Source organism: Eleutherodactylus coqui, chromosome 1 (assembly GCF_035609145.1).
Source record: "Eleutherodactylus coqui strain aEleCoq1 chromosome 1, aEleCoq1.hap1, whole genome shotgun sequence".
In the NCBI taxonomy this organism is placed as follows: domain Eukaryota; kingdom Metazoa; phylum Chordata; class Amphibia; order Anura; family Eleutherodactylidae; genus Eleutherodactylus; species Eleutherodactylus coqui.
In genome coordinates, this window is record NC_089837.1 from 94364943 (window position 1) to 94390026 (window position 25084).

The 25084-nt window shown below is 45.2% G+C and overlaps 1 protein-coding gene across 3 annotated transcripts in view; it reads right to left on the reverse strand.

The window, feature by feature from the left end:
- LOC136622626 (saxiphilin-like) overlaps positions 1–25084 on the reverse strand; it is a 261639-nt gene that overhangs the window by 170783 nt on the left and 65772 nt on the right. The window contains exons 15-22 of one of the 3 annotated variants that reach the window (XM_066598111.1): positions 24031–24194; positions 22712–22865; positions 22459–22607; positions 22270–22366; positions 19948–19989; positions 7828–7992; positions 4146–4296; positions 3187–3251 (exon numbers count right to left, since the gene is read on the reverse strand). The exons of 1 other annotated variant lie outside the window; for it this stretch is intronic. In XM_066598111.1, coding sequence (XP_066454208.1) covers positions 3187–3251; positions 4146–4296; positions 7828–7992; positions 19948–19989; positions 22270–22366; positions 22459–22607; positions 22712–22865; positions 24031–24194 — 987 coding nt within the window. The remainder of the gene's footprint in view (positions 1–3186; positions 3252–4145; positions 4297–7827; positions 7993–19947; positions 19990–22269; positions 22367–22458; positions 22608–22711; positions 22866–24030; positions 24195–25084) is intronic. One more of the 3 variants, XM_066598110.1, reaches the window with a different exon arrangement.

Below are 25084 nucleotides of genomic sequence, written 5' to 3' on the forward strand. Positions count from 1 at the left end.
AGAGATGAGCGAGCACGCTCGGATAAGGCTGTTACTCGAGCGACCATCGCTCTTCTCCAGTAACTGCATTCTCGTCCGAGCAGGCTCGGGGGGTGGCGGGAGGTCTTCGGGGGGAGAGTGAGAGAGATCGTAGTTTACTACATACTTTGACTATAATGTTGACAGTCAGGCTTCTGTGATGCCCTTGCCATTTGCTTAAGTAAAATAGCACTATTTTGTCCTACATTTGGTAGATATAAACCTAGCCAAGAATATAAAACATGTCTTTGGAAGTACTTGTCTTTAAACCAGCAAGCCTCAATCCTTTTTTTTTTTACACCGCGCTTTAACCCCTGACTGACACGGCCCTTTTTTTTTCATTTTTGTTTTTACTTCCCCAATTTCAAAAAATCATAACTCTTTTATTTATCCATTGCTGTAACTGTCTGGGAGCTTGTTTTTTGTGGGGCTAGTTGTATTTTTTAAATGCACTAATTATTATACCATACAATGTACTGAAAACCTTTTGAACATTTCTAGGTGGAGTGAAATGGAAAAAAGTGCAATTCTACTATCTTTGGGGGGGAACAAGGCTTGGTCTAGATTAGTGTTTCTTTAGTGGCCCAGCGGGTCCTACAGAACATTCACATCACCACCTGTCCTGTCTCACTTGTCTATGTGCCTGCCTTGTGCATAGAAGGTGCTGTACATAGGAGAAACTCTGTTTCTCCCCCTCTTTAAAGCCTAGAGCTTAGTTCTGACGTTAGCTTGTTGCTCATTAGCTAATTGTCAAGTTCATAGTGATTGGAGCAAAGTCCAGAGCGGGAAAACATTGTAATGAGACCCTATGCAGAGTGGGAGGGGAAAAGGAAAGTGCGGGAACTGAGACTAGAGAAAGGGGAGGAGAGCGAGTGCGCTGTTGGGCAGTTGGAGTTAGGCATTGGAGGAGAGAGGTTGTGAGAGAGTTGGCTGCAGCAAGTCATGTCGGAGAAGGAGGAGGTGTTTGTACAGGAGAGAAAGCAGTATATTTACAAGTTTTCCCGAGGGTTAGTGAGGTCCCTTTCCGCTCCCTTGGTGTTCCACAACAGAGAGGGGGAAAGAGTATCCGAGGTTGTTCTTCCACTAAAACAGTGAGTCTAAAGCTACCCAGTGAACTCAAAGCCAGGATTAGTCTAGCGACCACCTTACACTCGACTTCATCTACAATCCCTTCAGACAGATAAACTAGGGGGAAATTGTCTTCAGTTCAGCTGCAGTGAAAGTGAAAGGAAAGAGTGTTGAAGTCAATTGCTATTCAAATCAGTATTACTGTTATGTTATCATCATACTCAATTCACTGCATACTGCTATTTCTGACTGTATCATCACCAAGTGCTGCATTGAAAGTGTTGTGTGTTCTACTGTACAAATATCAGCTTAGTAAATCTGCGTACTCCCAGATTGCTACACAAGCTACCGGACTCGTCTCAATGATTTCAGGGTCCAGGTTGGAGTATTGGCATCGCCCGTGACAAAACGGACCTTTCTGTTTGGCATACCATGGTACATTATTTTGGCAACTGTGTGACCGCTCAGCAGGGCATTGTTATCTCCCTTGTTGGGAGATGCTACAGAGCCACCCATGACAACCTTCCTACAAACCCTGTGGTCTCCCCCACTTTGGCGCGCTCAGCTCAACCGTTGCAGTTCCCAAACTTTTTCAGCCATTGAGCCCCTTTTGAAGCAAAAGTTTCTTGTGGAACACAAAGGTGTGGTCAGGGGAGGGGTTAAAGGACAGGGCTTATCACAACATATAATTTTTACCTCTGACATTATAAAAAGGACAGGGCCGTATAAAAAAAATGCAGGTCTTGCATGCTGATTTTCTCAGTATAGACTATCCAGACGCTGCTACAGCAGTGAGTAGAGCGGGGACCTAAACCCTCGACCGAAGCCCCTGAGAAGCGGAGCACACTTTGGGAAACCCTGGTCTAGATGTTGTAGGAGTGCAGTATACAGGATGGCTTGAAGACGGGCTATAGACAGGCATTCTGGAACACCTGTGGGTGTAGCAGAAAGCAACATAAAAGTGTAAATTCCTGCCACACTCAGGGGGAAGTTGATAGCTCAGCAGAGCTGAAAGGGCTGCTAGCTTTGTGGACCTGTGGAGGCCTCGAGTCTGACAGAGAGGATGACCTTACACTCATACCCTAGTGGGGTGTGGATAATAGAATGTTGTATGCTGTACATATGACTGTTGTGGTGTGGAATAGAACTGCCAGGTACCAGATTTAAAAGAAATACACATCCATAGAGCCTATATGCATGTGGTGTCCGTTCCTGCTGAAAGGCAAAGACAGCGATCTAAATAATCCCAACCTACCACAAGATTAGCACTGTTCCTTGACAGTGGTGGGGTTTTAGGTTTATAATCCCCATCAAGGTAAGATTCTCCCTAGAAGTCCAGTACTTCGAGGCAGTAGTGCTAATCCAACACACCTGTCCTTAGTGCTCAATGTAGAGAGCTAACATTTTGGCAATTTTTGCTAAAATTTGGATCAGAATGATTCGATCTGATAAAATTTTATCACCTGTCCGGTCATGACGAGCAACATTATCCTCCAAATAATGATCAGGGCATTTACATGCTTCTGTCAGAATTTAAAAGGTTAACAGTATACACAGTGATAACAGCTGTTGCTGGCGGGTGTTAACTGTCAAATACAGCTGGTACCCGCTGTGCACGTAGCAGGATTGACTTCCGATCCTGCTCCATACAAACCCACAAGTGCAGGATGTAAATATATGCCCTGGGGCATGAAGGGGTTAACTCCTAAATCAAAAAAGTTAAACTTAAATAATCAGACATTCAAGAATTACTAAAGGATTCAATGTTTTAGATCTATATTGTTGGCAACTTTGAAAGGAAGCTTGCAAGATACTTATTTTCTTACCAAAGAAAAAAAAGGCCAGTTGGCCGAAACGCGTTCAGTGTTTTTGCATACAATGTTTGCAAGCAGATTGCTTTTGTAATGGAATAATTAATAAAGAAGAAAATGTTTTTTATGGTTGAAGCTGTCCTCCACCTTTTTTGGGGCGGGAATTTAACTACAGCCGCTAGCCGACGGCACTTTGAGGATCCAGCTCCCATTGCATCTTTCTAAAACTACCAAGATACTGCAGGAGAGGCGAGCCCATACTTCTATTCTAATTTTATTATTTTCTTACCATCTGTGTTATCAGATACAGCAAAGTGAGGCACAAAGGCCACATCTCCTTTCTCCACTAGACACCTAAAGTCAAAATACAAGTAGAAGTAAAAGTTAAACAGTGGATAAGTTAAAGTAGCTATAAACTATAGTAATAATGATAAAATGCAATGTTTATGTTCAGCATAATGTAAAAATTAGCAGTGTAAATAAGAGTCAAGTAATCTTCCGGGCAGATGATTAAAGGGCCACTCCAGTGATTTTTAAATTCATTATGTAGCAATCCCCTCAATATATCTAAATCAGCTTGCATTGCATTGGTTAGTTATTTCTTTCTGAAACTCCTGGCCTCTTTTTTCTTATATGGTCATGGGATCTTAGCTCTGACCAGCTCAGATCTGCTTGGGGTTGTGTATTACATTTCTAGTCAGATTCTCAGTAAACATGAAGCTGCTACAGAAACTGCCTACAAGAGGACATAGACACTCCTATCACAGTTACTGATGATGATCCCACAGCTCCTGTCTCACAGTTATAATAGAGGAGATCACAGCTCCTCTTTCTGACTATATACTTAGGGTCTGTAGCTTATTTAAGTGAATATAGAAGGTAATGATAATTAAACTGTCTTCCCTGCAGGCAAAAATGGTTCAGCCTCAGCTAATGCATCATGGGATAGATGTGAAAGTGAAACTAAGGAGGCTACAGTGCAGGGAAGTGTCTGCAATATACAGAGGGGACCTCCGGAGTGTGATAGGCAATCAGGTCTGGGGAACAAGCATTGAAAAATGTATTTTTTACAGAGTGGCACTTTAAATTGTCCGTGTATTGGTGGAGACGGAGCAAAAAAAGAAATCACAAAAATAATTACATAGACAATATGAATGTCTTCTATGTGCTAACATGTATATATAAGGGGCTATTTATGGGATTCGGCTTCATATTAAAAAATCTGTAAAGTAAATATGGACAACTTGCCTGATAGCTCCGTCATTGCCATAATAAGCCTCTTTGTCACTTCGAGAGCATTTTGTGTTTGCTTTGCTGTTTTGTGAATCACCAATACACAGCTCACAGAGATTGGAATCAATGGCCGATCCAGGAGCGCAGCTCTTGCTGAAGAAGGACCCTATTCAGGATACATGAACATTACAGCATATTCATTGACTATAAAAGCAGGATTACCAACCAACCATAAATAATTCACAGTCTATGAAAAAAGGGAACTTCTGGTGAGTGCTCAGGATTTACAATTCAGGTGTTTATGATTATTCTTTGCAATCAGCATTCACCCCTTCAAGACCAGAGGTCTTTATTTTTTTTCATTTTTGTTTTTCTGCCCCTGCCTTCCAAGAGCCATTGGCATAGCTGTATGAGGGCTTGTTTTTTTGCAGGACAAGTCGTATTTTTAATAGTACTATTGAGTGTACCATATAATGTACTGAAAAACGTATACATTTTATAATTATGGTGAAATAATGAAAACATTTAATTGAACCATTTGGGAGGGAGGTTAGTTTTTACACTGTTCACGATGCACTAAAAATGACATATGAACTTTGTTCTGTGGGTCAGTGCAATTAGGTGACACCAAATGTACATAGTTTTTTTTATGTTTTACTACTTTAAAAAGGTAATTACATTTTTTTAAACAAAGATTGCTTTTCATCGCCATGTTCTGAGACCCATAACTTTCAACAATTTAGCTGTACAGGGGCTAATTTTTTTTCCAGATGAGCTCTAGTTCTTATTAGAACTAGATAGATCTAGCTCTTATTTTGGGAAACAGAGATCTTTTTGTTACATTTTTTAGGGGCCAGGGTAACAAACAACCCTGCAATTCTGGCATTCTGTCCTTTTCCCCCCCATTCATTGCACAGGATAAATATTGCGATATTTTTACATTTTTCAGAAGTTTACAAACATGGCAAGTTATGGGTCTCAGAACATGGAGATGGAAAGTAATCTTTGTATGTGTTTTTTCCCATTGTTTAGATTTTTATGGGAAAACTGGAAAAAGGTTGTTTTTTTAACTGTTTACAGGATTTTATGAAATGTTTTTGTATATTTTTATTTAGTGCACATAGGAGACTAGAACTTGTTATAATTTCTTCACTTGTACTATATACTGCAATACTTCAGCATTGCAGGATAAAGTGATTTTTAATGTTGCATAATGAGCCCTCCCAAGGCCAGGGCTTGATAGTCATGCATGCGCAGCAGCCCACCAAGCCCTTAGTAGGCTGTTTAGACCGCGGCATTTAAATTGTAGGTAGTTAGCAGTTACCGGCGGCTGTTAGATATCAAAAACAGCTGATAGCCACCGGGTTTAGCCCTTTAGTCCTTTAGTCTGCTCCATACACCCTTCACAGCCTGCAGGACATATTACTACATTGTCCCGTTTGTATATTTTCCAGAGGAGCATGGATGGCCTTAAAAGTCTCCTCACTCACGATCTAGGTGCTCTCCTAAAGGTGAAACAATACCTTTCCTGACCCACAACTATAGCCTCTCGCTAGCAAAGCCAGAAACCTACTGCACACTGATGAGTTGCAAAAACCCCGAAACAGCTGTCTGTGTGTGGTATTCTAGCTTGGTTTACAATTCCCAGTCAATGTTATAAGGCTTCTACGAGGCTTCTCGTATAAGGAGTCTGACATTGACTTGCAGGAATGCTGCTGTTGAAAATCTGCAGTGTCTTACAATACAAGCAATGTGGATGAGATTTCTAATTACCTCATGCACACCCTGTGTAAAAAAATCGGCATAAAACGACCAACTTTTAATTAGCAGCAAAATGCAGTCCTAAGCTCTCGCTTACGACCTGAAGGTTGCGGGTTCAATCTCTATGTGGTTCAGGTAGCCGTCTCAAGGTGGACTCTGCGTTCCATCCTTCCGTGTTTGGTAAAATGAGTGCCCAGCTTGCTGAGCGGTAACGATGACTGGGGAATGTGATGGCAAACCACCCTGCAAAAACAGTCTGCTGAGAAAACATCACATAATGACGTCACCCGAGGAGTCAGTCATGACTCAGTGCTTGCAGCAGGGGACTTTACCTTTACCTTACCTTAATTAGCAGCATGTCAATTTATGCTGCAGATTTTCACATGGATTTCACCCCTTCAAATGACAGAGTGAAATCTATGGTAAATCCACACCAAAACCAAAATCCACATTTAATACATAGAAGTGAAGGGAAATTACGGAAATAGCGTAGAACAGCCTGCTCTTATGTTTGCATAATTCTCACCCCTTAAATAAATCTATAGGATACAATCACACATAGTCCAAATACTGCAGATTATCTATAGTGGGATTGCCTGTGGAAGATCTGCAGCATTATAAGTACAAGCAATGTGATGACATTTCAAGTTATCACATCCACGTGGTGTAGAGAAAATCTTCTGAGTTAATTGGCCTTCGGTATAAGTGTCACATCTGTAGCATTTCAATTAATGTGGCGGATTGTTAGAGCGGATTTCACCATTTGTAATGCAAAGCGTGAAAACTGCAGCAAATCTGCAACATTTGCTCACCAAAATATATGACAAAAAGTATACAATTTGGTGTAGTTTTTGCCGCTGTGGATTTTCTGCAGACTTGCTCTGCATTGCAGAAGGTCTGCAGTGGATCCGCCCGGTGTGGCCATCCCTTAAAAGCTGGTCGTAAGTTTTTTTTTAAGTTAAATCTATGTGCAGCATTTTCAGCTTTGCATTTCCCTCTTTTTTTTATAGTGTCAATTTCCTATATACAGTTTTAGAACAGATTTTAGTGCAGTGCTCCTCAATTCCAGTCCTCACATTCTCCCAACAGGTCATGATATGAGGATATCCTGTAAGGAGGACTTGGGGAACTTTCTGCAGCACCTATGTAATTCTAAAGAAATCCTGAAAACATGACCTGCTGGGTGGACCTCAGAACACTGGAGTTGAGAAAAACTGTTTAAAGGGGTTGTCCCGCGGCAGCAAGTGGGTCTATACACTTCTGTATGGCCATATTAATGCACTTTGTAATGTACATTGTGCATTAATTATGAGCCATACAGAAGTTATAAAAAGTTTTATACTTACCTGCTCCGTTGCTGGCGTCCTCGTTCCCATGGAGCCGACTAATTTTCGCCCTCCGATGGCCAAATTAGCCGCGCTTGCGCAGTCCGGGTCTTCTGCTCTCTTCAATGGAGCCGCTCGTGCAGAATGCCGGCTCCGTGTAGCTCCGCCCCGTCACGTGCCGATTCCAGCCAATCAGGAGGCTGGAATCGGCAATGGACCGCACAGAAGAGCTGCGGTCCACGGAGGAAGAGGATCCCGGCGGCCATCTTCACCGGTAAGTATAGAAGTCACCGGAGCGCGGGGATTAAGGTAAGCGCTCCGGTAAGCTTTCTTTAGGTCCCTGCATCGGGGTTGTCTCGCGCCGAACGGGGGGGGGGGGGGGGGGGTTGAAAAAAAAAAAAACCCGTTTCGGCGCGGGACAACCCCTTTAAGTCTTTACTATGGTAAAGGTTTTACTTTACCCTTTACTAAGGGTATTCCTTCAGGTACTAATGCAAGGAAACCATTTCAAGTCTCTCCAAATTTAACGTTTGTCTTATTTTATTGCCATTACATTTTACGGAAGATGCAATAAATATATATACAGCCCTTACGGATAATTATTCACTCACCGAGGTCACAGCTCTTGGTCTGCTTCTTTATCAGGATGAGAGGGTCAACCCATCCAGCGCTGTCATCAACTTCAGGGTGACAGGACTTTTTGCCTTTAAGATTGTTCCATGTGATATCTTGGTCTTTCTTCTTTACTAAAGCTACATTGCTTGTCATGCCAAAATCTAGACCACATAATAATATACAGTGAGTATAGGACATCTGGGAGATAGCAAGACAGTTTCATGTAGAGGAATATTTGACAACAGAAATCGTTCATCAGTTTCAAAGATTTGTAATTGTGTAATGGAATTTGAAAAAGTTAAAGGGGTTGTCCCGCGGCAGCAAGTGGGTCTATACACTTCTGTATGGCCATAATAATGCACTTTGTAATGTACATTGTGCATTAATTATGAGCCATACAGAAGTTATAAAAAGTTTTATACTTACCTGCTCCGTTGCTAGCGTCCTCGTTCCCATGGAGCCGACTAATTTTCGCCCTCCGATGGCCAAATTAGCCGCGCTTGCGCAGTCCAGGTCTTCTCCTGTTCTCTATGGGGCTCCGTGTAGCTCCGTGTAGCTCCGCCCCGTCACGTGCCGATTCCAGCCAATCAGGAGGCTGGAATCGGCAATGGACCGCACAGAAGAGCTGCGGTCCACGGAGGAAGAGGATCCCGACGGCCATCTTCACCGGTAAGTATAGAAGTCACCGGAGCGCGGGGATTAAGGTAAGCGCTCCGGTAAGCTTTCTTTAGGTCCCTGCATCGGGGTTGTCTCGCGCCGAACGGGGGGGGGGGTTGAAAAAAAAAAAACCCGTTTCGGCGCGGGACAACCCCTTTAAACCTTTGAATGAAGGAAAGTTATCCTGTTTACTAGAGTCTAATCAGATATCATATAGAGTGTTAAAGGTGTATTCCTCAGGATAGGTCATCAATTAGTGATTGACAGGGGTCTACTCTAATCAACTACTTGATGATCTATCCCGGAGATAGGTCATAAATTGTGCAGTCCAGGAAAAACCATTTTAACTGTTCACACATGCTAAATATCCAGAGTGTGCTGCAGAAAAGACAACAATGTTGCTGTTTACTAGGATAATGATATATTGTTGCTAAATTACTACCTGGGCAACTACTGTATGTGTGTTAGGATGTAGTTGCTAAAATATTACTCGGACATCTATTGAGTGCGAGCTAGGATATACCTGTTAGAATATTACCTAGGCAGATAATGTATGTGTAGTAGAGATGAGCGAACGTACTCGTCCGAGCTTGATATTCGTGCGAATATTAGGGTGTTCGGGATGTTCGTTATTCGTAACGAACACCATGCGGTATTCGGGTTACTTTCACTTCCTTCCCTGAGACGTTAGCGCACTTTTCTGGCCAATTGAAAGACAGGGAAGGCATTACAACTTCCCCCTGTGACGTTCAAGCCCTATACCACCCCCCTGCTGTGAGTGGCTGGGAAGATCAGATGTCACCCGAACATAAAAGTCGGCCCCTCCCGCGGCTCGCCTCAGATGCCTTGTGAGTTAGATGAGGGACAGTGCTGCTGGTACCGGAGCTGCTGTAGGGAGAGAAATAGCAGTTAGTGTAGGCTTCAAGAACCCCAAAGGTCCTTATTAGGGCCAGCAATACCTGTGTGTTGGCTGCTGTTAGCAGTGACTTTTTTTTTTCTCAAAATCGCCTCTGCAGAGCGTTGCACCCGGCATTAGGGACCGAAGTGTTGGATAGGCAGGGAGAGTGTTAGGAGTGAGTGTAGCCTTCAAGAACCTCAACGGTCCTTTCTAGGGCCATATTTAACCGTGTGCAGTACTGTCCAGGCTGCTGTTAGCTGTGCTGCATATTTTTTTTTTCTCAAAATCGCCTCTGCAGAGCATTGCACCCTCCATTGATACTACAGGGAAAGAATTGTGTAGGCAGGGCCACAACACAGTTATTATTCATTGAATATACGCAGTGGGTCCTTTTGGTGTAAAAAAAGGAAAACGAAATCTATTTGTCCTGCCTCTGTCCGTCCTAAGGGCGGTGGACACGTGTGAGCTGCGTGTACAACGTTAAAAAATCAGACGCACCCAGCTACGGTTTACTGCTGGCTTCGCCATTTGCTTTCCTTAATTGGGAAAAAAATACCTGCTCTGCCAGAGTTAATAACTCTGCTACCCTCAAGTTCTGTGACACATTAGCAGGGACACAGCACAGTTATTAAAACTTAGATTATTCATTCAATAGAGGCAGTGGGGCCTTTCGTTTTCAAAAAAGGGAAAAAATTATATTTGGCCTGCAGTCTTGCGCCAATTTATTTCCTGCCTGTGAAATCAAATCACTGGTAATACAGCATGCTGAGTTGTAGGGGTAGGCCTAGAGGACGTGGACGCGGCTGAGGACGCGGAGGGCCAAGTCAGGGTGTGGGCACAGGCCGAGCTCCTGATCCAGGTGTGTCGCAGCCGACTGCTGCGCGATTAGGAGAGAGGCACATTTCTGGCGTCCCCACATTCATAGCCCAATTAATGGGTCCACGCGGGAGACGGTTATTAGAAAATGAGCAGTGTGAGCAGGTCCTGTCCTGGATGGCAGAAAGTGCTTCGAGCAACCTATCGTCCACCCGCAGTTCTGCGCCGTCCACTGCTGCAAATCCGAATCCTCTGTCTGCTGCTCCTCCTTCCTCCCAGCCTCCTCACTCCACTACAATGACACCTGCTCAGGAGCGGGAACACTCCCAGGAACTGTTCTCGGGCCCCTGCTTAGATTGGGCAGGAGTGGTTCCTCTCCCACCAGAGGAGTTTATCGTCACTGATGCCCAACCATTCGAAAGTTCCCGGGGTCCGGGGGAAGAGGCTGGGGACTTCCGCCAACTGTCTCAAGAACTTTCTGTGTGTGAGGAGGACGATGACGATGAGACACAGTTGTCTTGCAGTGAGGTAGTAGTAAGGGCAGTAAGTCCGAGGGAGCAGCGCACAGAGGATTCGGAGGTAGAGCAGCAGGACGATGAGGTGACTGACCCCACCTGGTGTGCAACGCCTACACAGGACAGGTCTTCAGAGGGGGAGGCACGGGCAGCAGCAGGGCAGGTTGCAAGAGGCAGTGCGGTGGCCAGGGGTAGAGGCAGGGCCAGACCGAATAATCCACCAACTGTTTCCCAAAGCGCACCCTCGCGCCATGCCACCCTGCAGAGGCCGAGGTGCTCTAAGGTCTGGCAGTTTTTCACAGAGACGCCTGACGACCGACGAACAGTGGTGTGCAACCTTTGTCGCGCAAAGCTCAGCCGGGGAGCCAACACCAACAGCCTCACCACCACCACCATGCGCAGACATATGATGGCCAAGCACCCCACAAGGTGGGACGAAGGCCGTTCACCGCCTCCGGTTTGCACCCCTGCCTCTCCCCCTGTGCCCCAACCTGCCACTGAGATGCAACCCCCCTCTCAGGACACAGGCACTACCGTCTCCTGGCCTGCACCCACACCCTCACCTCCGCTGTCCTCGGCCCCATCCACCAGTGTAGTTCAGCGCACCGTCCAGCCGTCGCTTGCGCAACTGTTGGAGGGCAAGCGCAAGTACGCCGCCACGCACCCGCACGCTCAAACGTTAACCGTCCGCATAGCAAAATTCATCAGCCTTGAGATGCTGCCGTATAGGGTTGTGGAAACGGAGTCCTTCAAAAGTATCATGGAGGCGGCGGCCCCGCGCTACTCAGTTCCCAGTCGCCACTACTTTTCCCGATGTGCCGTCCCAGCCCTGCACGACCACGTCTCCCGCAACATTGTACGCGCACTCACCAACGCGGTTACTGCCACGGTCCACTTAACAACGGACACGTGGACAAGCACAGGCGGGCAGGGCCACTACATCTCCCTGACGGCACATTGGGTGAATTTAGTGGAGGCTGGGACAGAGTCAGAGCCTGGGACCGCTCACGTCCTACCCACCCCCAGAATTGCAGGCCCCAGCTCGGTGGTGGTATCTGCGGAGGTGTATGCTTCCTCCACTAAAGCACCCTCCTCCTCCTCCTCCGCAACCTCTGTCTCGCAATCAAGATGTGTTAGCAGCAGCATGTCGCCAGCAGTCGGTGTCGCGCGGTGTGGCAGCACAGCGGTGGGCAAGCGTCAGCAGGCAGTGCTGAAACTACTCAGCTTAGGAGATAAGAGGCACACGGCCCACGAACTGCTGCAGGGTCTGACACAGCAGACTGACCGCTGGCTTGCGCCGCTGAGCCTCCAACCGGGCATGGTCGTGTGTGACAACGGCCGTAACCTGGTGGCGGCTCTGCAGCTCGGCAGCCTCACGCACGTGCCATGCCTGGCCCACGTCTTTAATTTGGTGGTTCAGCGCTTTCTGAAAAGCTACCCACGCTTGTCAGACCTGCTCGTAAAGGCGCGCCGGCTCTGCGCACATTTCTGCAAGTCCCACACGGACGCTGCCACCCTGCGCACCCTGCAACATCGCTTTAAGCTGCCAGTGCACCGACTGCTGTGCGACGTGCCCACACGGTGGAACTCTACGCTCCACATGTTGGCCAGGCTCTATGAACAGCGTAGAGCTATAGTCGAATTCCAACTCCAACATGGGCGGCACAGTGGGAGTCAGCCTCCTCAATTCTTTTCAGAAGAGTGGGCCTGGTTGGCAGACATCTGCCATGTCCTTGGTAATTTTGAGGAGTCTACCCAGGTGGTGAGCGGCGATGCTGCAATCATTAGCGTCACCATTCCTCTGCTATGCATCTTGAGAAATTCCCTGCAAAGCATAAAGGCAGCTGCTTTGCGCTCGGAAACGGGGGCGGTGGAAGACAGTATGCCGCTGGATAGTCAGAGCACCCTCCTGTCTATTTCTCAGCGCGTAGAGGAGGAGGAGCATGAGGAGGATGAGGAGGAGGGGGAAGAGACAGCTTGGCCCGCTGCTGACGGTACACCGGCTGATTGCCTGTCATCCTTTCAGCGTGTATGGCCTGAGGAGGAGGAGGAGGAGGAGGAGGATCCTGAAAGTGATCTTCCTAGTGAAGACAGCCATGTGTTGCGTACAGGTACCCTGGCACACATGGCTGACTTCATGTTAGGATGCCTTTCTCGTGACCCTCGCGTTGCACGCATTCTGGCCACAACGGATTATTGGGTGTACACACTGCTCGACCCACGCTATAAGGAGAACCTGCCCACTCTCATTCCCGAAGAGGAAAGGGGTTCGAGAGTGTTGCTATACCACAGGACCCTTGCGGACAAGCTGATGGTAAAATTCCCAGCCGACAGCGCTAGTGGCAGAAGGCGCAGTACCGAGGGCAAGGTAGCAGGGGAGGTGCGGAGATCGAGCAGCATGTACATCCCAGGCAGTGCAACAGTCTTTAAGGGCCTGGACAGCTTTATGGCTCCCCAGCAAGACTGTGTCACCGCTCCCCAGTCAAGGCTGAGTCGGCGGGAGCACTGTAAAAGGATGGTGAGGGAGTACGTAGCCGATCGCACGACCATCCTCGGTGACGCCTCTGCCACCTACAACTACTGGGTGTCGAAGCTGGACACGTGGCCTGAACTAGCGCTGTATGCCCTGGAGGTGCTTGCTTGTCCTGCGGCTAGCGTCTTGTCGGAGAGGGTGTTTAGTGCGGCTGGGGGAATCATCACAGATAAGCGTACCCGCCTGTCAACCGACAGTGCCGACAGGCTAACACTCATCAAGATGAACAAAGCCTGGATTTCCCCAGACTTCTGTTCTCCACCAGCGGACAGCAGCGATACGTAAGCAATACGTAGGCTGCACCCGCGGATGGAAGCTACGTTCTCTCTCACCATCCAAAACGGGGACATTTCTGCTTCATCAATCTGTGTCTAATATTCCTCCTCCTCCTCCTGCTCCTCCTCCTGAAACCTCACGTAATCACGCTGAACGGGCAATTTTTCTTAGGGCCACAAGGCTCACTCATCTAATTTTTCAAAACAATTTTTATATGTTTCAATGCTCTTAAAAGCGTTGAAACTTTAACTTGAACCAATTTTTCGTTAAACTGGGCTGCCTCCAGGCCTAGTTACCACTTAAGCCACATTAACCAAAGCGATTAATGGGTTTCACCTGCCATCTTGGTTGGGCATGGCCAATGTTTACTGAGGTACATTAGTACTGTTGGTACACCAATTTTTTGGGGCCCTCACCTACAGTGTAATCATAGCAATTTGTATGTTCTTCGCCTGCACTCATGGTACAGAAGTGTGTGTGGGGTTGGCCTACACTTTAGCTACATAAATGTAACTTGGGCCTTGGCTATACTAAGGCTACTGAAATGGAACTAAGACTGCGCTCCCACTATACTGCTGCTTCAGAATTGTTACTGGGGCCTGTCTTGAGTGCTACTACTGCTGACATGGAACGAAGACTGCGCTCCCGCTATACTGCTGCTTTGGAATTGTTACTGGGGCCTGTCTTGAGTGCTACTATTGCTGACATGGAACGAAGACTGCGCTCCCGCTATACTGCTGCTTCGGAATTGTTACTGGGGCCTGTCTTGAGTGCTACTATTGCTGACATGGAACGAAGACTGCGCTCCCGCTATACTGCTGCTTCGGAATTGTTACTGGGGCCTGTCTTGAGTGCTACTATTGCTGACATGGAACGAAGACTGCGCTCCTCCTATAATGCTGCTAGTGATATGTTAGTGGGGCCTGTCCTAATGCTACGGCTGAAATGTTACGAATTATGGGCTCTGCCTATACCGCTGCTAATGGTATGTCTCTGGGGTGTGGAAACAGAGGCTTCCCAAAGACATGATGGCGGCGAGGCCATTTCCCACCAACGCGGTTACTGTTAAGGTGCATATAACCACGGACACGTGGAGAGGACACGTAGTGCCTCAAAAACATCCCCCTCCTCCTCCAACAGGGAAAACATTCTTGGCAAATGCCTTTGCATTGGTTCGTCTGGTGGCAGTCCAAGAATTTCACCTTTACCGACACTACAAGAGAGCCCCCCACCATCCCCCCGCCACGGCCCACTTAATCCTGGCCACATTCCGAAAACCAACAAAATACAACCGCGCTACTAGGTCCGCAGTCACCACCACATTACCACCAACGCGGTTACTGTTAAGGTACATATTACCAGTCTGACTGGGGCATGCAGACACCTTGACAGAATGAATAGTGTGTGGCACATAGGTTCCCCATTGCTATACCCACGTGTGCAGCTCCTGATGGCGGTGGCACAGGATTATATTTCTCATTGCTTCTGTACAGCATTGTGGGCTATCGCCCCGCCCCTTTTAAAGAGGGTCGCTGCCTAGCCGTGCCAACCCTCTGCAGTGTGTGCCTGTGGTTCCTCCTCATGGCAGACGCACTTCTAAATAGACATGAGGGTGGTGTGGCATTAGGGCAGCTGAAGGCTGCGCAGGGACACTTTGGTGTGCGCTGTGGGGGGGAGGGGGGGCGGTTGGTCAGCATGTAACCCAGGAGAAGTGGCAGCGGAGTGTCATCCAGGCAGTGATTGTGCTTTGTTGTAGCTAGTGTGGTGCTTAGCAAAGGTATGCCATGCTAATGAGGGCTTTTCAGAAGTAAAAGTTTTTGGGAGGGGGGGGGCCCACTCTTGCCGCTATTGTGGCTTAATAGTGGGACCTGGGAACTTGAGATGCAGCCCAACACGTAGCCCCTCGCCTGCCCTATCCGTTGCTGTGTCGTTCCCATCACTTTGTTGAATTGCCCAGATTTTCACACATGAAAACCTTAGCGAGCATCGGCGAAATACAAAAATGCTCTGGTCGCCCATTGACTTCAATGGGGTTCGTTATTCGAAACGAACCCTCGAACATCGCGGGAAGTTCGTTTCGAATAACGAACACCCGAGCATTTTGGTGTTCGCTCATCTCTAATGTGTAGCAATGAGGCTAGTTGGTTACCACAAGGCCACACAGCTCTGCTACATGCATGTCACACACACAGCTGTGCTACATGTCATGCGCGTCACAGACACAGCTGTACTACATGTCAAGCGCGTTAAAGAAAAAAGATGTGCTACATGCCATGTGCGGCACATACACAGCTGTGCTAAATGCCATGCGCGGCACAGACACAGCTCTGTTACATGACATGTGCGGCACAGACACAGCTCTGCTACATGACATGCGCAGAACAGACACAGCTGTGCTACATGTCATGCGCGGCACAGACACAGCTCTGCTACATGTCAGGCATGCCAGATACGGCACTGCTACATGTTATGCGCATTACTGGCACAGCAGTGCTGCATGCCATGCGCGTCACAGACACAGTCGTGCTACATGCCATGTGCGGCACAGACACAGCCATGCTACATGCCATGTGCGGCACAGACACAGCCATGCCACATGTCATGCACATCATAGACACCGCTGTGCTACATGACATGCGCGTTGCAGACACAGTTGTGCTACATGACATGCGCGTCACAAACACAGCTGTGATACACTTCATGTTCCACTCACAGCAGTGACGTCACTGCAGTTCCTTTAGCCCACTGGATCTCTGTGGTGATGGTAGGTTGGTGTCTTCTGTCAGGACCAGGCAGAGCTGTGCATGTGTGAATAAATCAGAGGATATGCTGTGCCCCATGGGGTGGTTCCAAGTGAAGTATAAAAAGCAGGTTTTGTCACGCATGTTATGGTTGGTTTTGTTGAGTGAAGAGTGCAGGGAGCATGACCAGACAAAGCAAAGTTGTGTGAGAGCTTGGAAGTATAGTTATGTGAAATGTGTAAGAATTTGTGGAGCCTCCTGCTCAGACTGGGGATGCCAGACAGTCCACTGTGGGAGCTGAGGAAGATCTGGCCAGTTGTCGCTGTGTAGTGAAAGAGTAAAACCACCACAAGGACTGCAAGTCTTATAAATATTGAGTGTCAAATTGAGAGCCAACAGTGCCAAGAGAGGCCGTATAATAAGTAACAGACTGTTCAGCTAGTGTGATCTGCAATGTGACACAGAAAACTGTTATAATTTACTATATATCATCACTTCCAGAGTTCAAGACAATTCTATTGTTTGTGCTCAACTTATCAACAATGTAATTTGAACATGTCACAAACTCTAAAACTATAACTATATAGATCTGCGCCGTAACTAAGTCATTATGCATTTGTACAGAAGCAAGAGGAGTTTTAACAGTTCATGCTTATTTGAAAGACTGTAACTTGTTTCTATAAAAGTTGTCAAGCTATAACAGAGTTACTGGAGAGTTCTGGACTATGTCGCAGCATTCTAAATTGTATGTTAATTTTAGTGAATGTAGCACTGGAATAAAGAAGTGTAACAAGATTCTAGAGGTGAACAATTGGCTTCGTTGATGGTGCCATCAGCAAGGATTTGGATTTCTGGACCATGGGGGGAATTACCCATATGATGCACTCCTTGCTAGAGAGGGATTGCACCTTACAAAGACAGGAAAACATATATTTGGAAGGCGTCTTGCTACAATTATCAGGATACTTTAAGCTAGAACAATATGGGAAGAGAAGTAAAAGGCCAGGCAAAAATATACATCTAATGAATACAATTGAGAACCTTGCAATTAGAAATCGAAAGAAAGAACAAATGCAAAAAGTTTAGAAGGAAAATAGAGAAGTAATAGACACCGATCACAAACTAAAATGTTTCTACACAAATACACAGAGCATGGGAAACAAACAAGGAGAATTGGAGCTTCTAACACAGAAATTGAAATATGATGTTATAGGCATTACTGAAACTGGGTTGGATTATACACATAGGCCTCATGTCCATGTCGGATTCAGCATGTGGGACTCCACAGCAGAATCCGAACCTGCCGCGGCCAAGGACCATTCGTACCTGTTCGGGTCTTCACGGCGGATGTGTGTAAAGGAAGCACTGGCTGGCGCGCCACTGCACATGCGCAATAGTTTTTTTTTAAAACTCACAGGAACCTTGCAGTCTTCAGGAAAATGCAAGCTCTAGTGGCTGCTGCTAGCACTTATTTAATAGCATCCATAGTGCCTCTCCTGCCCTTCATTAACTCATTAACTCATAATACCTCTCCTTTTCTCCATTAACTCTTTGCCTCTCCTGGCCTAAATTAACTCATTACCTCTCCTGGCGTAAATAAACTCAGAATGCCCCTCCTGGCCACCATTTACTCAAAATGCTACTCCTGGCCACCATCAACTCATAATGCCCCTTCTGGACTAATTTAACTGCGAATGCCCTTTATACCTTAAAATAAAAAAAATATATAATCACCTGCATCGCTCCTGGCCTCTGCATTCTGCGCCACATGCACTACTCATCTAAGGAATGCTACAGCAATTACTATGGCCAGTCCTCAGTCTTACCAACACTAAGGGTAATGACTGGCTGCTGCAATCACATGTGCCTGTCCTCAAGTGAGCAGTGTTTTGGAAGCGTGGAATGCAAAGGCCGGAAGCAGGAGACGCAAAGAAAGTTAGTGTCTCTTTTTTATTTTAGTTCACTGCACTTCACCAGTAAAGTTTAAAAAAAATGTCCACCCCTGCACTGACACCAGGACCTGACCAGCCCCCTGGGACTTTTCCTGAAGGGTTCAAAAGCAAGTCCGCCTATGAACAGAAATTCTCCTGGTGTATTAAACCTTTCCAATCCACTGTCTGACATCTAAAGACATTATGATTTAAGGCTGTACAGCTCTAATGTTGGAAGACGTCCGTCAGGGTTCTCTTACTGTATATTGCCAGCCTCTCTGCTGTCGGAGCCTATCCAACGTGTCACCTCATGCAGTACTGGCTTTAGCCAGCAGATAGCGCCATTGTATAACAGCAGAAAAAGAGTAAGCCCCCTAGGAAAACCAGAATACAAATTGGATTGGAAAGGGTTAACATTTCCTGTCTTCTAGCTTGTTGTTGGGGCAGGTTCAATGCAACGGTCTCATAGATTATCCATTAGAGTGGGTCAGCAGACCACACTGCTGCTGATCAGACTCATTTCAGAAAGAGTTTCCTATTGACTTGTCTGTCTTTAAAAATGTTTGGCTTCTGCAGTGTAGTGCTGGTGATAGTATAAACTATGTGCATTTAGATCCAGTATTTCTTGTTTACTTCTAGTATGTTCTTGTAGTCTAGCTTGTTCTTGTCAGTGTAGTCTTGTCCTCATAATTATGTCTAGTCAGTTCTTGTTTCCTAGTCTTCTGTTTTTTATGCTATTTCCTTCTTTTCATATCCCTATTCTTGTTTCATAGCTCAGCTTTGCTTTGTTTGGCTTTCTTGTCTCTAGCTCCTGGTGCCCTCTCATTATTTATCAAGGACAGTGTTTTAAATAGGGTTTCATCTCCAACACAGAAGGGGGTTCTTTACTGTAAGAGCAGTGAGACTGTGGAAATCTCTGCCTGAGGATGTTGTGATGCCTGAACTAGATGGACATTAATTTCATGCCTTACATACTATGTTACTATGTTTAGGGATATTTTAGAGTTACTCAAGGACAGTGGTGCCTGGTGTTAGGGTCAGGGATAGATTAAGGAAGATGAGTACTTATGGTGGAGAACTGGTGACTACTAGTACATTGGCATGCATAATACATTAAAAGTGTTTTTTAAATTGAACATGTAAAGTTAAAAAGCAAGTTATGAAAAAAAATCACTGGTTATGAACAACTCTCCTTCAGTTATGAGTGACATGACACACTGTATTTAGCAGTAGTTCAAACATTATTGGTTTTGAGTGGAAGTTGGATTAAAAGGGGATTATTAACTAAAGTGCAACAAATGTTTTAAAATAATGAGGAACAAAATGGTACTCATGTCTCCTATCCACTACAGATGCTTACGGTAGACCTCCTTGTCCTTATTACAAGCAACCAGCATGCAGCCAATCAGTAGCTCCAGTAGTCATGTGTCATTCTATTGGCATCATGGCTTTCAGTGCTGACAGTTGATGCCAGTATAAGCAGCCGACTTGTGACGACGGCAACAAAAGACCAGGAAGACTACCTGTCCTGGAAACACCTGAACTGGATCAGCAGGGAATTAAGAGGTAAGTAGTGTTTTTTTTTTAACCTTTTAACATTTGCTGCTATCAGGCTGTGTTAACCATTAAAGTACTTCACACATGTAGAAGATACAATACATGATCTTAGCTGAGCATAATGGAAATTGTATATCCTCTGGAGCTTGTGTCTACTTTATGCATACATGATAATGTATATTTTATACATACCTGTATATTGTGTTCCAGGAGTCTGGCATGGGCCAAAATCATCTACGAAAAAAGAAAATATAATTTTAGAATCATTTTTGTATGTAATATATTATAAATTATGTACAGAATGTTTTACTATTTACAAAGATTTATAGGTATGCCATAAAATAGAATCAGTCAGAGCCAACCTGCAGATGTATTTTTGACAATATTTAGCACAATCACCTATACTTCAGTTTGTTTGGTCATTCATTAAAATGGGTTGTCTGGTTTAGAAAACCTATTCTTAAATAGCAAGCTTGGCGTATATCAATATTAGGGTGGCTTTACACGAGCGTGTGTGTGTGCCGTACATAGGTGTGCAAACACTCATGAATGCAGGTCCGTGCCCATTGCATTCAATGGAGCTGTGGCTGTTGCCGGCGGCACCATTGAAGGCAATGGTCTGCCGACACCCCTTGATTGTTTTTCAGGGAAGAGCTTTAAATATAAAGTCTTCCTTGAAAAACACCTATTTTAATGTAAAAAAAATATATATATACTTACCTGTACCTAGAATTCCATGCTGCACCTGTCACAGAATTCCCTACCGCAGCTGTCACACATGGCAGCTGCGGTAGGGGATCCAGCTGCCGGCACCCCATAATTGTTTTTCAGGAAAGGGCTTTAAATAGTAGCCCTTCCCTGAAAAGCAAGGCAAAGTAGTGTTAAAAATAATAAAAACCACATACTCACCTTTCTTTAGCTGCCGGGGTCAGCCGTGTCCTCTCTGCACTGTCCTCGGCTCTAAATGCAGTTCTTTCAGCAGGCGGGAAATTAAGATGCCTGCCTTCTGAAAGAGCTGCTTGTGATTGGCTGAAGTGCTTAGCCAATCACAGGCAGCTCTCTCCTGTCATTCATTCAGCGATTGCCAAGCAAATATTACATTACATTCAGTTCTGTATACAATATTTCTCATTTGTTCTGCATCTTATATCACATTGTAATATTATTGCATCCTGCTTTTAACATTTAGCAGGGAATTCTTTATTCCCTGCGGGGATGAAGAAAACATCTGCCGCATGCCGCATGTATGACATACAGTTCTCACCCTACGATGGAAAAATTACCCTAGACATTGTCATGGTATTGTGATGTGGATGTGGATCATTAGGATGCAACTGGTTTGGCACTGGCTAGATCAAAATGTGAAATTTATAGGATCTTCTGGTTTGCATTGTTAATTCCCACATGGAGGTATGAACTTTGCTTCAGGATGCTCTGTAAGTTGTATTCCCCCGAATAGTCGCCATTTGAAAGCCAGATGCAACAGCGATGACAGGATCAAAACAAGACCAAACCTAGAACAGGACTGTGGAGCCAGGACAGCAACGTGGAATAGGACCAGGGAGACCAGAGGTGGAGTGTGGAACAGGACCAGCAAGACCAGGAATGGATTAGGATTTGGAACTAGGAGCATGGTCACCAGGGATACAACTAAGAACATGAAAACCAGGAGCATGTCAAGGAGCTGGAAATAGTGGCACAGACACCAGCGGCAAGGCTGGGTGCTCAACCAAGGAACACGGACATCGGGGTACAGGCAGGAGCTGGAATGTGATCACAGCGCAGGAGCATGAACACAGCACTGGAGTGTTCACAGCACAGGAATGACAAATAGGAGGACAATCAGAAAGTCAAGGGTCAGACCGCGGTGGAGACACAGTAGAGTCAGGTTTTCAACATAAGATAAAGTTCAAATATTCATATACATGTATACACACATAGGTTCAGAGTTCAGGAAGAACAGTAGGCCAAGGTCCAGGACTCAGATTACAGACTCTGATTCAGGGTTCACGAAAGAGAAAGTAATAATAAGAGTGAAGTCCAGCACCAGAAGAAAAATAAAGGTTAAACATCCAATTTATTGATATGCATGAAAAATTCATGAATGCAAACATAATAGTTCCCGCTCACATGTATTAAGTTGCCCCCATAGCAACATAGCATTTTTGGGGGTTTTGATAAACGTAATCCACATATAGGAACTACACAGTAAACTGTATGCTGACACTCAGGTAGTAAGCGAGAGACCTGGCTGAATTACATAAGCATGGGCTACAGATAGGATATTAAAAATCTGGGGAGTGCTAAACATTTCCAATGTCTTGACATCCGGCCCCACTTGTTGATTGTGCATAGTAAACAGAATTTTCTGATCTCTTTCCCAAAAAGAAATTTTAATTATGAGATTTGCAAACCTACCAATGTTGGCCACACGTTGGGTAAAACTAAAGTTAGATGTTGGAGTAAACAGAGAATATATTACAGATTAACAGTTCTGGGTTTAGTTGAAGTTACCTTTATTGTGGTACTCTTCAAATGCTGGAATTAGTCCACAGGTCAGAGCTGCATACATGTGTTTTTTAGAGAGACTCACTACATCAGCTTCACCTTTCTGCATCCAATAAAAAAACATGTTACTGATGCCTGCAGCACTTACCACCTCTGTTCGCCTGTACTGTGTAATTGATAGTAAACATTACTTACCAGAACTTTTTCAATACACTCTTCTGCCAACGATGGCTCGGTGCATTTAATAGCTCCACCACTTACTGAGGACCAGTCATCACATTTTAACTTCTCCTTCTCGCTAAGTGTACACCAGCGCACCTCATTTTTGGATGGTGGATGTTCTCCTAATGGAAAAATGAAATTGCCACTATAACAATATTCAAACAAATGCATTAGACCTTGCTTAAAGTATACAATGCTAGGCTTAATTTACAAGCATGTTCCCTACCGTGCAGAGCTTTCATGGCATCGAACAATTCTGGTCCTAAAAACAGAAAAGTGTCCATTGCTGAAGGAAGAGCAATCAAATTCGTAGTAGTGTCCTCAAACAGAAATCTTTTCCCATGTGTGGAGCTGAATAGTTCACACTCTTTCTTCTGAGACTGGATAAAATATACAAAGTGACAACATAGAAAAGTATAAACTACTACAACTCACTACTAACTGCAAAACCTTATTAGAAAGGTGATGTATGCCAGCCTTGTCTTGAGACACATTCAATTGTGTGAAGGTTTAAAAGAGTTTTCCCAAACTTTCCATGGGATAGGTGATAAAAGTCTGATTGGTGGGGGTTTCATTGCTGAGAGCCGAATCCACCCAGAGAACAGAGGTCCTGTCTACCCCTCCTGTCACTGCAAGCTCACAGCACCCACTGGCTTGTGGAATACATAGGTTGTCCCATTAAAACAAAGTATCCTCTGTCCACGGGAAATGATGTAACTTATTACTCAGTGAGGGTCCAACCACTGGGATCCCACAATCATAAGAAGGAGATCCAGAGAATCCTGCTGCTATATTCATCTCAATGGGACCACCATAGATAGCTGAGTTCAAGTGCTCAGCTATCCCCAGCAATCACATAAAAATGAATGGAGTAGTGGTACACATGTGCAACCACCGCTGCATTGATTTAAGGATGCTCTGGGTCCTTGTTCTTGGGATCAGTGGGGTCCCAGCGTTTGGACTCTCACCGATCAGAAAGTTTATTCCCTTTCTTATAGATAGGGAATGACTTATTTTTTGGGGGCAACCCCTTAAAGCTTTTCTGTTTTCTACTGTATGTACAGTTGTGTTTAGGTGACAATCAGTCACCAGCAGCTATGATGTAACATCTCTAAAACACAGCTTTTTACCTCTGTATTAGGCTGGATCTGACCCAGTTTAAAAAATAGAAAAATAAATTAGATTAACAAGGTTTTTTTCGTGTTATAAAGTGATGGTATACCGCTAGGAGATGACATCACTTTATGATTGGTGAATTTCCAACCTCTGCGACTGCACTGCTTCCCAAAATGAAGGTGGTTGAAGCCCTTTCACTGTTTTTCTGTGCATGGTGATGCAAGAAACTGCATCATAGCCCCTTTTAAGTGAAAGGGGCCATGCTGCAGTAAGCAACAGACCCTTACCATCAAAGAGGACACAATGTTGAGGACAGTAAGGTGGTAAAGGAACACTTCTGGCCAATATTATAGTATACACTGTGATTAGACATACTTGGCCTGTATGATTATACCAACAATTTCATATAATGCTTGTAAGTTTACCTACCTGAGCTCCAAGAAGATACTCAGTGATGTCCTTAATCTTGTCTCCAGAGCTTCTGGTCACCACAGCATGTCTGGGGACTTTTCCAAAGTTACAGTCTTTATATTGGCTTAGTTGTTTTCTAGTATTGTCTGGACATAGCAGCTCAAAACTGTCCGTGTGTTCCTCTATAGAACAATACATGGAATTTATAACGGAAGAGGGTACCACATATACTATACACTATATATATATATATATATCTATATATATATATATATATATATATATATATATATAAAATGATCTGTAACTCAAACTTGTCGATGGACAAATATTTAATCGTTTTAGGGCTTTCATGTTATATCTATAGATGTTTACTATGTCTTAACCCTTTCCAATCCAATTTGTATCCTGGTTTTCCTAGGGGGCTTACTCTTTTTCTGCCGTTATACAGCGGTGCTGTATGCTGGCTAAAGCCAGTACTGCATGAGGTGACACGCTGGATAGGCTCCAACAGCGCAGAAGCTGGCAATATACAGTAAGAGAACCCCGATGGATGTCTTCCAACATTGGAGCTGTACAGCCTTAAATCCTAATGTCTTTACAGGTCAGACAGTGGATTGGAAAGGGTTAAATGATAAATGAGAGGTTACAGCATAAAAAAGGAGCTGGGAAAGGAAGACCAAAGGGAGAGGTTAACTGAGTGGGCATAGGACTGAGCCAGAGGGAGCTGGAGATGGTGCTGCCACAGAGGAGCAGGATCAACTGACGCCAGCTAAGAGTAGCACTCCTAACCCCAGACAACACTGCAGGATCACTTGGGTCAGTAAAAGCAGCAACTTCCACTCTTTTCAGAGTCCCATGCGCGCACTTCTCTTATGGACTTATACAGGAGGGCACGGGACTCTGAAAAGAGTCAGATTTTCCAGTGCGCAAAGTCTTCAACAGTGCTGGACCACGGAAGTGAATGAGTATAAAAAATACATCAACCGGCTCCCTGTCACCTCACCTAACAGCACCATTACCTAAAAAATTATTTGTTCAAAAATTACTTTCCATCGCCACATTTTGGCAC